The sequence below is a fragment of the Rhamphochromis sp. 'chilingali' genome, assembly GCF_963969265.1.
Source record: "Rhamphochromis sp. 'chilingali' genome assembly, chromosome: 3".
NCBI lineage: Eukaryota > Metazoa > Chordata > Actinopteri > Cichliformes > Cichlidae > Rhamphochromis > Rhamphochromis sp. 'chilingali'.
In genome coordinates, this window is record NC_137931.1 from 25,624,937 (window position 1) to 25,640,848 (window position 15,912).

A 15,912-nucleotide genomic window follows, 5' to 3' on the forward strand; every position below is an offset into this window, starting at 1 on the left:
TTCTTCTGCTTTTCCTACTTTCCTGTCACATGTCTCCTGTTCCAGTGGTGGATGTTCATGCTAAACATGACCAAAGTTTTAAATAATGTAATCGAGTAATCCGTGTGAGCCCAAAGTTTACACTTCAGACTGCTCTAAAAACTCAGTTTTACACAGTTTTTTTTAAACTGTTAGATCTGTTTGATGACAACACCAGTTGTGGGTGTTAGACAGTATCATGAGTTCAAAAGGGTGATGTTGAATGTTGTCAGTGTAAATACTCAACAGTCAGAAGAGAAAGAAGAATTCTGGAGTAGGTGGATTAAGTGGTACAGGGTGTCTCCAGTGGGGGAGAGAGTGCTGATTGGAGCAAACTTTAATGGACATGTAGGTGAACGGCATAGAATTATAGAGGTGTTGAGGAGATGCTGGATATTTATGATGTTAATGAGAGAGAAAAGGAAGGACAAATGGTGGCGGAGTTTGTGAAAAGGATGGAAATATTTGTGAACACATATGAGATGAAGGAGGAACAAAGGAGTAGAGGAATATGTCCACAGTTAGACTACATCATAGGCAAAAGGTTCAATATGAAAGGGGAGACATTAGGGGAGAATGTTGATTGGCAGCAGTGGTGACTTTGGACACCAAGAAGAGGAAGAATGTGAAGGTAGAGCAAAGTACCGAATGATGGAAGTTGAAGAAGAAAAAATGGTCCATCTGTCCTCTTGCTGTGTTGTTGCTCTTTCTCTTCTTTTCCTCTCCTACCTTCTTCTACCTGTTCATTCTGTGCAGATAACCTGGAGATCATTGATAAGGAGACTTTGGTTTCTGAGAGATTCTGTGCAAAAAGGAACTGTTGAATTGTCTGTGTGTTTGGAACCTGGACTTGACTATGCAAAACTTTTACCTGAGCTTTTGTGAACCTTAAATTTTAAACAGAACTTTGTTAAACTTTTTTCTAGAGTCCTGCATTTGACTCCAACCTGTTTGGTGGCCCCGAAATAACAATATAGCCAAGATATGGATCTGTGACTAAATGACAACGTTAACAATCAATGTGAATGAACAAAGTGAACTGAAGATTTGTGCTGTACCAGTAAATTATGATGAGTTGCACTTACCAGTGTTTGTAAAGACGGCTGCGTTATTGAGGAAAACCCGTTGATCCAGTTGATCCTGAGAGTAGACATTTAGCTGCATGCTTCTTTGTCTCTAGATGATGATCCACATTTGGACTTTCAAACTGTTCAGTCATAATTATCTGTACTCACCAGTGTTGGAGAGAAGCTCCGTTGTGCTGTTATGAAAGGATCAGTGAGCCCAGTTTAATGTTCCTTTGGAAAGAAACTGATTCTTTTCAAGTGAAACTCTGTTGTGACACAATTTCATCTGGTAAATGTTGGAATGCCATCCATCTAGAGTTTTGTGTTGACTCATGCCGCACCTTTGCTGGCTGGTTGGATTCCTCCTCAGAAACATTTGCTTTTTTTTTTTTTAATTCATATTTTTATTAAGGTTTCAAAAGCAGGCATTCACAGTATGTACATCATGTAAGCATTCTTCATACTTAGGTTATCTGCCTTAAATACTGAAATAGTATTTTAATTTACATCCAAGTCATAAGGGAAGAATACTTACAACGATAGAAGTAATTGAAACCATCACATAATCCGAAAATCAAAAAACAAAAAACAAAACTAACAAACCTAAGAAAAGAGAAAAAAAAACAAAACAAAAAAAAAAAAAAAACACGGATGTGTTGGTATGGGGTGATCCTATAAATATATATACATACATCATAATTATTGGTTTGTAATAGTAAAATCTGGCCTATGAGGCGTGATATATTTAACCCAGTTTTCCCAATATGATGTAAATTTCTCCAGCTTGTGGTTAACAGAAGCTGTTATCTTTTCCATGTTATAAATTTCCATTGTGATTTCCATCCATGTACTTATGTTTGGGCTCTCTGGGGATAACCATTTTCTGGTGATATTCTTTTTACAGGCCACCTCAGAAACATTTGCAGTGCTCAAGTCAGTTTATTTTAATGGGAATTAGAATCTCAATCCAACATTTACAATGCACTGCATCAGTTCCTAAATTGTTGAACAACTAAAGACAAAAAGTTAATCACCTTTAAGCCAATCACAGCTCAAGATTAACTGTAAATTATTCAAATGAGAGAATTCATGTTTGTCAAAGAAGTGGACTTTGCTTGTCTTTGTATTCTTTGTTTGATTCCTAATTTGTGAAAGAGGAGAATTTACATTTGGTCTTTTCAACCAGCATCATCATGATCACCTGTGCTGGACAGAAGCCCTGCTGTGCTTTGTAGCAAAATGTTCAATGAGCTCAGTTTCTCATTCCTCTAAACAGAAACTGAATTTCTTATGCTGCATCTCTCGCTTTCAGGTTCACTTCTGAATTTCTAGTCAGGTGAGACCCAGTGTTTACCAGTAAAGATTCAAATGTAGTCTGATTTCAACTGAATTTCGACCTCTGCCTATGGTGCCTGCAGGTATTTATGGACCTTCAGCTGTGGAAAGGAGTTTCAACTCATCATGGCCATGAATCCAATGGTAATCTTATGCTTTTAATGATTTCCTTGAACTGTATGTTTTTGTTTTTTTAATGATTGTACAGCATACACCTTTAATAATTTCAAAAACCAAGAAGTTTCAATTTATTTTCGATTTTCTCTAATTCACATATGGTCAGAAGTTTACATACAGCCTCAAATATGAACATACATGCCCATTAATATCTGGTTAAATTTTTAGCAGCTGCACCTACGGCATCAATTTCATAATCCTACATCACCTTGTTCTTGAGTGAACATTCAAAAACTTTGGTGTTTATGCTGTCTGCCTGCAGAGCAGGGTGACAACAATATTTCATCAGCCTTTTACAATGACGGGTAATAAAAACAATTTAAAAGCTTATAAAATGGGAAGAATTTTCCTCCACTTGTCCTTTAAATCTATTAATATTTAGTTGAAATTTGCTCTTCATTAGATACCTGTGACCAAGATTAAATTGAGTTTAGACGTCAAATGAATTCGTAGAAAACTGGACCTGGATAAAAAACACAAATGTTGTAATAAAGACAATAGAGAAAAGAAGTCTGATAGTTTATTTCAAGTTCTGCGAAATCTATCACAGGTGAAAGAGAACCAAACATGTAAATATATACAGTCATACACAGGGAAATAAACAGAATATAAATACTGTGTAGCAAGAAAGGAAACTAACCAACTAAAAAAACCAAACTGGAGCCATGCACTGTAAGTCGTTTGAATGGGGAAAAAAAAAAAGCTTGAAGCGTATTTACAGCATCATTAAAAGGTTTTCTTCTCGCCTTCAGAAGCAGTGAATCATAGTGTTAGTACAGGTTAGTATTGGACAGAACAACCAGGTGTATTGCAAGAAATCTTTCCTCAAAGGCACTCAATCAGGAAATCAAAATAATGTTCTCAAATCTTAATTTCAAGTTGACTACATTTAACGATTCCTGTGACACACTCATGCAGACGCAGTTTCAAGTTACACTGTAGATTGAAATAAAGGGAACTGAGTTTTAGTTGCCAAAACTGTAGCCTAAACTGCAGCAAGTTTAACACCGGATCAGCACCACTGGACTGGACACGCTATGGAGGACTTCGACATTCAGTTCAGAGGGAAACGCTGATCAGATTCTCAAAGCTGAGAAGAGTGACAACGGCCACTGGTACAGTACATTTAACAGTCCAAGTAATGTGTCGGAAGAGATTCAGTAAGGCCTGGAAACATCCTTCACTTTTAAAGACATTCTGGGAAATGTTTGCTTTTTACTGAGAGTCAGACGTATATGCAGGAATGTGCAGAAATAAACACTGGGACCCTCGAGAGGGTGGGTATAGCATTTTGGAAGAACAGAAAGCATTTTTATTTCTACATGCATCCGACAACACACTACCTCTGAAGATGTAAACACAGATTCCATATTGGCTTCACTTTTCAGCCCCAGAGGTTGGAAGTAAAACTAATGCTGAAACTGAAAATCCTCTAATGTGTGCTAGAGGCAGTGTCCCCATAGACTACTGTGGTAAAATGTCCAAATTTATAGCTGAAGTAAACATCTTCACAGCTGCTACAAAAACAGTTTTGGTCAGAGCAAGAGCTGCAAAGTTTTGTAGGTATTGTAATTTCATAAAAACCAGACTGACAGACAAAGCTTGATTTCACTGAGAAATTCCACTAGTTTAAAGTAGAGACCATGCTACACTGGGATCACCTGTTTCACATGTATTAAGGCGTGGCCTATCTGCTTGATGGCCAGATGGTGTGTCACAGGCAGCTATAGGTTTTAGCTGTCTGGTAGACTTCACCTCAGCCTATTGGAGTTCCTAAACTGGACCTCTGGCTTGAGGTGATTAATATATTTGGATAATAAATAGAATCACATCATCAGCATGTAGTGGCAGTTTGTGCTCAGTCCCTTTTGGAGCATTTTAATGCAGTTATCTGACACATGATATGCATTGTGTTGCTGTGATTAGCTGTTCAAGAAGTTTTCGTTTTACAGAGTCAAATTCTAGGATTTTACTTGGATGTTCCTTAGCACTGTCTACTATTGTATGTTAGTTAGTGAAAATGTAGTTAAATTAAGCTAAATGCTTAGAAAAATCAGATAAAGTTCTGACATTCTTGTAAATATCTAAAATTTAGCTTGTAATGATGGATGATCTGTAATGTTCGGATCCCCACGCAAGCCATTTCTACACAAGGGAAAAGGGTCCAAATTTACAGAATGGAATCTCTGTAATCTCATCTGACTCTCAGCAAGAAAACAAATCACTTTGCTGGAAATGTTGGATTATTTCTCATCTTCTGCCCCCTCTGGAGCGTTTGTTTGGACTCACTTAGTGTGCGTGATGGGCGGAGTTCAGCACCAGGAAAGTGCAATCAGTCAGTCGATCAATCACTATTAAAAATTTCAGTCGTTTTTCCATCGTCATCGCTTCACCTACACTTCCTGCTGAGATAAAGTACATACACCAGAGTGGTTAGGCGCGTTTGTTAGTATTATAATAAGCAGCAGAAGGTTTAATTATAGGTGCGCTTATTTGAAAATGACACTTTTTTACACTGACCGGCGGAGCGTCTCAAAGGAGGACCTAAATGGGAATCTACAGTGTTTCCACAAGGAAATCCCAGCTGGATTTCTTGAAGTTTATTGCTAATGTCCACTCTGTTTCTTTTTTTACCACTGGCACTTCACCATTCAGCAGTTCAGCATTGTCGCGCTCATGTAGTAGCATCTAATGATTCAGATCGTCAATCTTTCCCACAGGTTTGTCATTCACATTTTAAAGGTCAAAAAAGTGACTTACATTCGATTTGGGAGCCGCTGATGCAGAGAGCACGGCCGCTAATACTATTTCTGAGATATTTAGGCCTTTATTTTGACCTTCAGCTTGAGCTTTAATATATATATTACAGTATTTTGGAATGAAAGTCCCCTAATCACAGTAGTCTAAACTTGACAGCAGTCATCAAAACTAATCAACTCCCAGTTTAACCCAAGCTGGGCCGTTCAATTCACAGGAGAGAGCAACACTGCTGTCATTACAGTGGTTTTAATTAGGAGCTGATTGACCTTTTAGTTTTTGACAGCCACTAAAAACCCACCATAGCTGAAAAAAAAATTAAACTTATGTGACACTCATCAGCTTGATTTTCCATTTAAAACTCAATAAAAGACAATTTAATCTTTTTTGTTCGTTATATCAGTCTCATATTTACGTAGGACGATGAGAAGCTTTCTACCTTTGGCCTGAAAAAAAAAAAAAATCATAAATCTGTATTTAATTATTGTCTCCTTTTGGTCACAAAATGTGCATTTTTTTTATTAACATTTACAAAGTGAGTTCAGTCTTTACGTTGTCTAACATAAATTAGATGATGGTGAGGATATTTACAGTCCAAATGAGTGAACGACCAAAGCAATCACCAAAAATATGTTTTCTTTGGAATTTTTCTTATTGTGGTCCTCAGTCTGTCAAGCTGACAGTCATTTTTTACATTTTTTAATAAATAAATACTTCTTTTTTTTTTTTTTTAAATAAGAAGATGGATTAGTGCTATACTTGAAATTAGTGATAATATTTAAATGTTTGTGTGTAATTGGAAAGTATTGCTTTAAGTGTCCTGGTTCTTATATCTACTTTTATGAAAGTATGCATTTAAAGTTCTGACCGGAAATAGGGGAAAAGAAGAAAAGCTCTCCTTAAATTTAGGATCAACCCAAAAAAGTACTGGGCAGACCATCCATCCATCCATCCATGTTCTACAGTTGTGTGCAAAATTTCCTTCCTATCACAACTTAAAAGAAATCTTTGTCTTTCAATAAATCTGCCTGCTATGTTCACATCAGCAGAAATGCTACAGAGAAATCGACACGTGTTTAGGTCAGTATTTTCTGCTGCCGAGTTATCTTTGCGTCATATGTAGAGATCTGTAATGAAAGCTTAAATGAAGTCACATTTTATGTTGATAACTGGAACACATATTTAAACATAAATATTGATAATGATGATTTAAAGACTAATTACACTATTTTTCAAACTTTTTCTAACAATTAGAAATGAAGTCCAACGCAGTATTTTAACAGCTTGTTTCTCAAACACTGCAATATATTAAAACCTTCTTAAAAACAACATTTATATAAATAAAAGGCAGCATTAAATTTCAAAACTTCCTAAACTAAAGTTAAGATTACTTAAATCCTACAATCAGCTCTTCAACATGCTTCTGTAAGCTGTTTAATCAGCTGAAATTTACCCTGCTGCTGCTAAAGCTTTTATTGTGAAAGTCACGTATACAAGAAAGTGCTGTTCACGCGCATGTAGGACAAATCTAATTTCCAACACTGAATATTAAATCTGTGCAGAGTGGTCTGTCTCTTTCAAACCTCCACCTCATCTCCAACAGCTCATTTAGACAGCTAACTAAAGCAAACCTGTGATTTCAAAATAACTCTCACTCACAAGTCTAGTTCTTCATCTAAAAACACGGCCGTTTCCATTTGACATTTTTTTTCCAATTCAGGTAGAAAACTGATCTGTGAGGTGAAATATTTAGCCTTGACTATTAAATGGAAATCTAACTGATGAGTGCCACAAAAACAGAAATAATTTGTTCCTTCTTTTTCACACCTTAAAAAATGACTTTAAAATATAAACACTGCTGTTTTCTGCTGGTTCTCGGGCCCAGAACAATAAAACTTTGCTGATTTGTAGTGCTTAAAATCATTGGCCAGCCAAATGATCAATCACTGTAAACTGAGACGAGCTTCACATCTTTTGAAATAGATTATTCCAGGACTGAGTGCAACCCCGTCGATTCTCCCATCGCACTCACAGAGGCATGAGCCCATTTTCAAAATAAAGCTTGTGTTGATCTTTCGATTATCTCTGGGATTCAGCCTTTTAAAGACCGTAGTGCCACTTTCTGTAACAACTCATTCAAATGTTAAAAACTGGAAAACGTCCCATCGATGAGGCAGTAGTTCACGAAGGAGACTCGCGCTCACTCAAAGCTCTTTACATTCAATAAAAGGTTTGATGTGTCAAAGCAAAACAGTGTCCAGGAAGTGGATTAAAGGTACTAAAAAGGAATAAAAATACTGACAGAAGGAGGAAGCTACACTGCAAAAACTCTCCTCTTCAGGTCCTTCATGGTTCCACGATCTCCTCGGCTTCAAACTGCACCTCACATCCAGGAGATTAAAGACGACGATGATGAGATGAGGAAGAGGAGATCTTGGTTTCAGGCACACGGCCTCTAAAAATTGATCATTTCCATACTGGAAGATGGAAGATGAAGTCTTAAGGCTAATGCATCTAGTGGTGGATCTTCATGAAACGTCTCAAAAGCCAGGGTCACCCTACCTCCAAAAAACGAGCTGAACTTTATGGATGATGGACATGAAACTGGAGCCGTGACAGCATGAGCTCCTCAGGGACTTCAGCTCCATCAGCAGCTGAAGGAATGAGATGGAAGATGGTTTGGGAAACAGAAGCTGGTCAAGAAGATGAGGTGCCAGGCACCTGGTCCTACAAAGAAACTGATGATGATCCCACTGGTGGTGACGTCGCCCCTCAGGTCGATCACCGGCTGATGGAATGAAACCGTTTATAAGCGTGTCTGCGAGGATGGAAGCTGCAGGAGTTAGTAGGAGGAGATGTCGGAGGAGCTGCTGCTGTTGCTGGTGGAGGTCTGCGCCCGCTTGATGTACAGGTTCAGCAGCTTCATCTGCAGGAGGGAAACAGCGGCGCGGTCAGAGGACTCCAAGAGCTCTGCAGATAATCTAAAGCTCACTGCTCTTTAAACACTATACTAAAGTTAAGTTATTGTAACAAAACTTGATTTATATGACAACATTCAAACAGGTAAACACAGTTTAGGTTAGTTCACAATTAAGAAAAAAAACACTGGGAAATTTATGAAAAAAAAATATAAAAATGCAAGAAAAATACTGTTAAACAGATAAATTTATGAGAAAGATTTACTAAAAAAAATTGTCAAAATTATGAAAAAAGAGCAAATATCTGTCAAAAATTGAATATTATTAAGAAAAAATTTAAAAATTAAAAGCTTTTGTCAAACTTACAAGAAAAAGATTTACTCACAAAAATAGTGAATTTAAAAGAGGGGAAAAACAGGCAAACTGCACGATTGCAAACGCCCTTTCACTGTACTTTTAAAGACTTAATATTTCTGCGGTGAATCGTCTCTACGTGTAGGATGCCGTTTCAGCTGTGTAGTCTGAAATACCTTGCTGCCGGTCAGCTGAGCCAGGTAAGGCTTCAGCTCCTCTCCGATCACAGAGTAGATGGCCACCAGGCAGAAGACGCTGGCCTTCCTCACGCTGCTCTCAGTGTTGTCGTAGCCCTGAAACAGCAGAAGGAGAGACTGATATCAACACAATTGAAACAAAGAAGAGTTTATCTCACCGATGACTGTGTGAATAATTTCTGGGATAAAGCTGATCATACGGCAGAGGAAATTAAAAAGATATTTCAATATGTGTCTAAATTCAGTCTTTTCAGGTACAACATGAAACACACGAGTGCTACTGACACTAGTTTTATTTCAGTATAAAAAACTGTCTAAAGGCAGTCTCGGTCTATTCGTGTGCTGCATGGTTATCTTACCTGTACAAGTCTCTGGATTTTAACCATATTGTATTCTTGTGTTTGTAATAACACAGTTTAACCATTTTTAAGTGTTTTCATTTACTCAAACATTAAATACATTTCAGTTCACACATCCTGCATACTGGAGCCCAAATGGTGGATACAAGTCCGTAACATGAGCTAATCTTGCGTGTTCATGAGCAGTTAAAGCATCTACAAATTTAAAGAATGAAAAACCTGCAGGAGTCCGGGGATGATGTCGGGCAGCAGCTGGTGCAGCGGCTCTCTGGTGATGCGTTCGATGGCCCTCGTCTGCATCTTGATGGCGGCCAGGTTGATGGGGTAGTCGGCCGTCTGCACGATGGGGCAGAGCACCTTGATGCACTGCTCGGGGTGGATGGAGCCCGCCAGCGTGGAGGCCGCCTCCTCGGCCGCCCGCACCACCTTCAAAAGAAGAAAGGAGCGCCATGAGGGTCAGAATCACAGGAAGACCGGAGGAGTGGCCTCTGGTTTCTTTTTCATCCTCACCTCCTTGTGCGAGTCTTTGTGGGCCTCCAGCATCTTCATGATGGTGAGCTCAGCGTAGTTCTTGAAGCGGGCGGGCTGGTTCCTCAGAATCTCCTTTAGGACTCGCAGGGCGAGTGCCCGGATTGTGTGCTGGGACAGCGAGAGGAAACAAGTCACTCACAGGACATTTACAGCAGTGGGGAAAAAAATCAAAAACAACGGAAGCCTCGCGTCCTCACGTCTTTGTCTCCCAGCGTTTCGAGCAGGAGCAGCAGCATGGTCTTAAAGTGCTCTTCCCACACCACCAAGCTGTCCTCCCGGGCCACCTTCAGCATCTCCAGCAGGGTCCCCCGGCGCTCCTCAGGGCCCCGCTCCCCTGCCTGGCCCTGGGAGAGCTCCTTCAGCAGCTCTCCGACCAGCTCCAGCTGCTCAGCAGCCCCGGCTGTAGGTGGAGGGGAAATAGGTAGTTTTTAAAAAAAAGTGAGAACAAAGATCAAATAAATAATTTGTTCACCTCTGAGGTTTTCTGGTGAGTTTACCTGGGAAACCTTTGGGGTTCAGGATCTTGTTTTCCACACTTTCCTGCCGGCGGCCTGCAGAGTGGGACGGGAAAGACAGAAAAACTGAATCTTTACCGACGCAGCAGGACACACACTCCTGCACAGCTTTTGTCCTAAGGTCCCACCTTCTCGCAGCTGCTCCACAGCGTCCTCGTACAGCGCCTCCTTCAGCGCAGCTTTATCCATCGTACTGATGCCGTCCGTGTAGTTGTATGGGTTGTACTCTCTGAAGCGCGGGCCGGCGAAGGATCGAGGAGACGGCGTGTTCAGCAGAGAGGTCTTGTTGTCCAGGGCAGTGCGCCCGCCCTCCACTGCATCACCGCTGGGACGAGGTTCGGAGTCCGAGGAAGCCCCGCCTCCAGTCTAAGATTCAGTGACAGCGGAGCAGATGAGTTATTCTGGAGTCTTTACTCCAAAATAAAATAATCTTTTTTTTTTTTCTTTTTGACCAAAAAAAAAAAAACAACCCAAAAAAAATAATCTGTATTTGAATATGTTTAACAGTTATTTCAGTTATCTGCCCTCTGGTTCCTCCCTGTAACTCCTCACCATAACGCCATCCTTCTTGCCGTCCCGCCTCAGCGGTTCCACCAGGTCCTCCTGGCTGCGGAAGCTGAAGTTCTGGATGGCCTCGGTGACACCGCGCAGCGAGCTGTAGATCTCCTCGGAGTTCAGGTTCTCGCTGTCGTACTCCAGCATGCTGCAGCACGAGACAAGTCCAATGGGCATTTTAGACAGGATGTAGGCAACATCGTCAGGGGATCGTCACTTAAAGGGAGAGTTCATTGCAAAATCAGATTCACATGTTTTTCCTCTGGCCTGTAGAGCGTGTTATCCATATTTACCTGGAGCTGTAGAGGCGTCGGCCCCAGCACTAAATCGCCCTGAGCTGCTCCAAGCACCAAAAACACATTTGGAAAACTCAGCAGTAATGACTCCAGACCTCTTTGGGCTTTTTGGTTTTTTATATCCCCAAACACAGAGGTACTTTCATCCATTACATCATGTTTATCCAGGATCTTCAAAGCAGGATTTTCTTGTATGCAATTGGAATTTAATGCTATAAATATTTTTCTTTCCCTACAAACTAATAGTTGTCCCCATTTTACTTTGGTGGTCAGTTAATCCACTCGAGGTTTGAAGAAAACTGGTGTTTAGATCAGACTGTGCTGTGTTACTTTTTGTTTGTCTTGTAATAAATTTCTTAAGAAAAACTTTAAAGTTACAGTTTGTAAAAACTCACCACTAGATGTCAGTAGGCTGCAGAAACGGAGTTCTGTTTTCTTACCCCTGACATGTTCAGTGCTTAATTCTAGCTACAGTGGCCACTGTAGGACAAACAGCTCTGTCTGCTGATCATCTGTAGTGAGTGTAGGCTGTCAGTCAGCCTCAGCTGTCGATATGTGTCCACATCTATTAACTCTGGAGGAGGGTATAAAACTTGTGTGAAAGTAGTCCGATACGAGTCGATATAAAGGACATGTGAAACTTGTCTCTGTCTCCTGCTGCAGTTAGCTGCTGCTAGTAAAACTTTGAACTTTGAAGTGGAGCGTTAATGTTAACGCTGTCTGGCAGGTGTGAATGCCAGAGAGGCCGAAAAAGATGACTGGAAAGTTACTGAGGGCTTGTGTCTGTTTACAAGGAATGAGAACCTCGATCAGCGCAGGAGACGTGTGGGAACAGTCGATTAAATCAGAGGATCACTGCCCACATAACTGCTTCTAGAAGGACATTTAATCATCAATATATCCAAAGCATCAAAACAGTGGAGATGAATAAAGAGCACCACAGGTCAGAGGAAGAACGTGTGCCTCTGTCTTTGAGGTGGACTGTCCCTCTAAGAGACGGGTGGAAGTACAGAGGCTCTTCTTCTTAACAGCACCTATGATCCCTTTAATGTCAGCGACATGAAGCAGCTCCATTTTCATCTTGAAGATTGTGAATGACGACTGAGGGCATTTTCCTTGACATGGATCAAACACAAAAGCATCTGCGTGCCAAACAAATTAGTCAAATCTTGTACCAAGGGATGGTTTGTCCATGACCAGGAAACAGGAAGTGCAGAGCCGTGCATGTTGACGAGCGCACGCGGACAGATGAGAGACAGAAGGAAAGCCACCTTTCAGTCACCATGACGACAAAAAGAAAAACAGACACACGAAGCTGATGGAGGCACCGAGGCAGCAGAGGTGACGACAGACTGATGGAAGCTCGAGGTTTCACAGAGAACTCCAAAATATCTTTAAAAATAAGCTTAGAAATCCATTCATCACTACAGAGACAGATCCAACTGTTAAACTGTGAAACCCCGTACAGAGGAGGGAGGAGGAGGAGGGGGAGGAAGAAGGGTTACCTGGGTGAGTAAGCTCGCCGCAGGGCCTTGAGGGAAGAGTGGGCAGTGGGTGGAGGAAGAGGGGAGGGGAAGGGTGGAGGAGGGAACTTGGAGAGGCCGTCTGCGCTCCAACCCCACAGCCGACTGCGACCAGCCGGGGAGGAAGAGGTGGAGGAGGAGCCCGGAGAGAAGAAGAGATGTGAAAAGAGTGGAAGATAAGGAGAAGCAGTGCTCTCAGTCAGAGTTAGTACAGGCGGAGGGATCATTAGTATGACAGCTGTGAGGAAACCTGCTGATTGGCTGAGAGGAGAAAACGTCTAAAATCACACGAAGCTTCAGGAAGAGACGCACGGAGCCGAACATGAGCCTAAAATTCTGACGTTCTTTTAAAACAAAGCATCAAACCGCAAGTTTAGACTTTGAGCTTTGGCTCTGATTTTGAGCTCTTCAATGGCTCCACAGTGGAGTGGTCAACATCTAAACTCTGTGGCGACCCCTCAGTGCAGCTTTACACTCCTCTGTTAACGAGCGAACAAAGAGAAGACACGGGGAAATACGCCCGCTGCGTTATAACCTGAGCTTCAAAAGAAAAGTCTGGACGATGGCAGAAATGAAGGATGAACTGCTGAAGCCAGAATTTTATCTGTGTGGATAAAATTATACACAGGAAACGTGGTTTGAATTTTAGGTGTGGCGATGGCGGGGCCGTTTCTGTACCTGGGGGAAAGGCCGCCGTGGGAGCAGTTTGTGGGGGAGGTCAGCGGGCTGCTGCGGCTGCTGGGCTGTCGCAGGGGCGTCCGACCTGCCGAGTTACTGGGAGACGCCTGCGGATCCATGAAACAAAAGTGTCTGGATTTAATGTGAGAACATTTGGAAAGCCACAGCTGTGATGATGTAAGGATAAGAGGAACAGCACACATACAGAAACTACTATATTTATCAAAACAAGTGTGTTTGTGCATCTATACAACACAAACAACAAAAAAGCCTAAAACTCTTCTTTAAAATGATTATTTTGTCTAATCAATAATCTTAAAGTCAATTACAAACATCTACAGCCATGTGACATATTTATTGTTTGAGTTAAAGTCTTAAAGTGTGTTACGATATTAGTTATCAAGGTCAGGCTACGATGATCTATCAATATATTCTGATATGGATCAATAAATAAAGGAATAAGACCTCCTGGAAATAAAATCTTTAAAAAAACATCCTGAAAGAATGTTGTTTAAATGAATCTGAATGCAAACATCTCCATATTTGAGCCTGTGTGTGTGTGTGTGTGTGTGTGTGTGTGTGTGTGTGTGTGTGTGTGTGTGTTACCATGCTGATGCTGCTGTTGGCACTGGCGTTCCTCAGGTGGTTGTGCAGCAGCTTTGTTGTCCCGTCCTGGAAGGTTTTGGGCAGAGCACCCAGCAGCATGGTGAACTCTGGAGTGTTCAGCTCAAAGAGGGCGATCAACACCACCTGGGCTGCCTGCACACACAAAGAAAACATGTTACACATCACTTTACTGACGTTTAATGACTGTCACTGCACTGATTTTGGCACTGAACATGAAGAAAAGCTTTCGCTCTGTTATAAAGGACAGCCAGAAGTAAATTAACCTGTTTGAAATAAAACAAAATATTGTTTTGCAGCATTTTATTGCAACAGTCAGCCGCACTGAAGCACCATGCAGACGTGAATGATACCAGATAATGCTGTAGTTCAAAATAAAAGCTTCCTGTTAGTCACAGGAATTTTACATGATGCTTTAGTTTCACTTTTTCCAAAATAAAAGCATCTAGCTATTTATTGCATGACGCTTAGGCTACGTTCACACTGCAGGCGAAAGCGAAACTTTTTTGACCCTATGCGACCCATATGCGTTCATGGCATGACAGTGTGAACAGCACAAATCCGATATTGTCAAATCCGTCCTGGGTCACTTTCGTATGTGGTACTGAATCCGATACATATCTGATGTTTTAGAAAGCGACTGCTGTTTGAACGGTCATGTCGCATTAAATCCGTCTTTTATGTCACTGACACAAGACAGACGCCAATTATCAGCGCCGGAGAAGACATCGTGAACGCTTCCTGGCCATCCCGTGTAGATGTCAGTGAAACTGTTGGGAAGACAACGTTGGAGAAACGTGAACATTTTATTTGTGCTGTATAATCTGCAGATTCTGACAGAAATCAGCAACTATCCTTTGAAGCACCGCTCCTCTAAAACAGCAATAAGGATCATTATTAGGCCATATGTAAATAACAAAATAACTTTATAACTTAAAGCAAAATTGGGAAACGAAACGTCCGAAACAAGTCTTTATATTAAGGGCCATCAGTCAAACAATACTGTTTGCTCTGAGTCTAAACAGAGCACGTTGTGTGTGACGTCGTCTTTTGCGGATGCGGGCCGCTTTGAGGGTTCACACTAGAGCACGTTTGCTGTCACATTTTATTTGCAGTGTGAACGAGCAGACAAAAAAATCAGATTTGATCAAAAAATCGGAATTGAGCATTAAGACCTGCAGTGTGAACGTAGCCTTAGATACTTCAGTGTTGTGGGACTTTTAAAGTAAAAGTCCCCAGTTAATTTTAGACCTTTAGACCTTCAGACCTTCAGAATAAAAGCCTTCAATTTCATGCACAAGTTTATCAGCATGCTTTAATGCCCAGACCTTTTTTTGTTTTTAAGTAAACCTGTTTACCTCCAACCTTTCAACAGTTAGTAACAGACAAAGTCCAGCAGTAACAAAAACTGTACCACAATTTCTCCACAAATTAAGACAGAGTGCTTTCAAAGATTAAATCCTCGCACAGAGAAATCAACTCTGAGTAAACATGGCTTCAGCCGTGTTCACTTATTATAACCCTGGCTTCCACTTTAAAGTGGACCTATTGTGCACCATATTTTAATTCTGGGCTTTGCATGATTTACAGTTCAAAATATTCTTTGTTTATTTTATTCTAGTTTGTCCACAATTAAGCCAGCTTTTTTCTGATTGGCTGCCCTTTGCAAACTCAAGGTTTGAACAGCAGGTGGGTGGAGCTTCTGTGACAAAAAACCCCCCAAAAACTGAGAGTTTGGAGCAATTTGACCTTTTGTTAAGTGCCAGGATTTATACATCGGGGAAACCAAACAACCACTGGCAAAGCTGATGGCACAACACAGAAGAGCTACCTCATCAGGCCAGGACTCTGCAGTCTAGTCACACCTACAGGCCAGTGGACACTCTTTCAAGGATGAGGTTGTACACATCCTCAAAGTCAAAGTCAACTTTATTTGTCAATTCTGCCACATGTACAGGACATACAGAGAATAGAAATTTCGTTACTCTCAAACCCTAGATGAAATAGC

General features: G+C 41.0%; 1 protein-coding gene across 14 annotated transcripts in view; it reads right to left on the reverse strand.

The window, feature by feature from the left end:
* Positions 1 to 2,976: 2,976 nt before the first annotated feature.
* The window catches only part of LOC308393396 (CLIP-associating protein 1-A-like), a 55,645-nt gene continuing 42,709 nt past the window's right edge, over positions 2,977 to 15,912 (reverse strand). For 4 of the 14 annotated variants that reach the window (XM_080877125.1, XM_080877128.1, XM_080877132.1 and 1 more), the window contains 10 exons: positions 13,887 to 14,039; positions 13,281 to 13,387; positions 10,781 to 10,931; positions 10,357 to 10,594; positions 10,211 to 10,264; positions 9,911 to 10,113; positions 9,693 to 9,821; positions 9,402 to 9,608; positions 8,803 to 8,919; positions 2,978 to 8,280 (listed from right to left, as the gene is read on the reverse strand). In XM_080877125.1, the coding sequence (XP_080733251.1) occupies positions 8,197 to 8,280; positions 8,803 to 8,919; positions 9,402 to 9,608; positions 9,693 to 9,821; positions 9,911 to 10,113; positions 10,211 to 10,264; positions 10,357 to 10,594; positions 10,781 to 10,931; positions 13,281 to 13,387; positions 13,887 to 14,039 (1,443 nt within the window). In that variant the 3' untranslated portion in view covers positions 2,978 to 8,196. Of the gene's footprint in view, positions 8,281 to 8,802; positions 8,920 to 9,401; positions 9,609 to 9,692; positions 9,822 to 9,910; positions 10,114 to 10,210; positions 10,265 to 10,356; positions 10,595 to 10,780; positions 10,932 to 13,280; positions 13,388 to 13,886; positions 14,040 to 15,912 lie in introns of all 14 variants that reach the window. The other 10 variants (XM_080877122.1, XM_080877121.1, XM_080877130.1 and 7 more) reach the window with 5 other exon arrangements.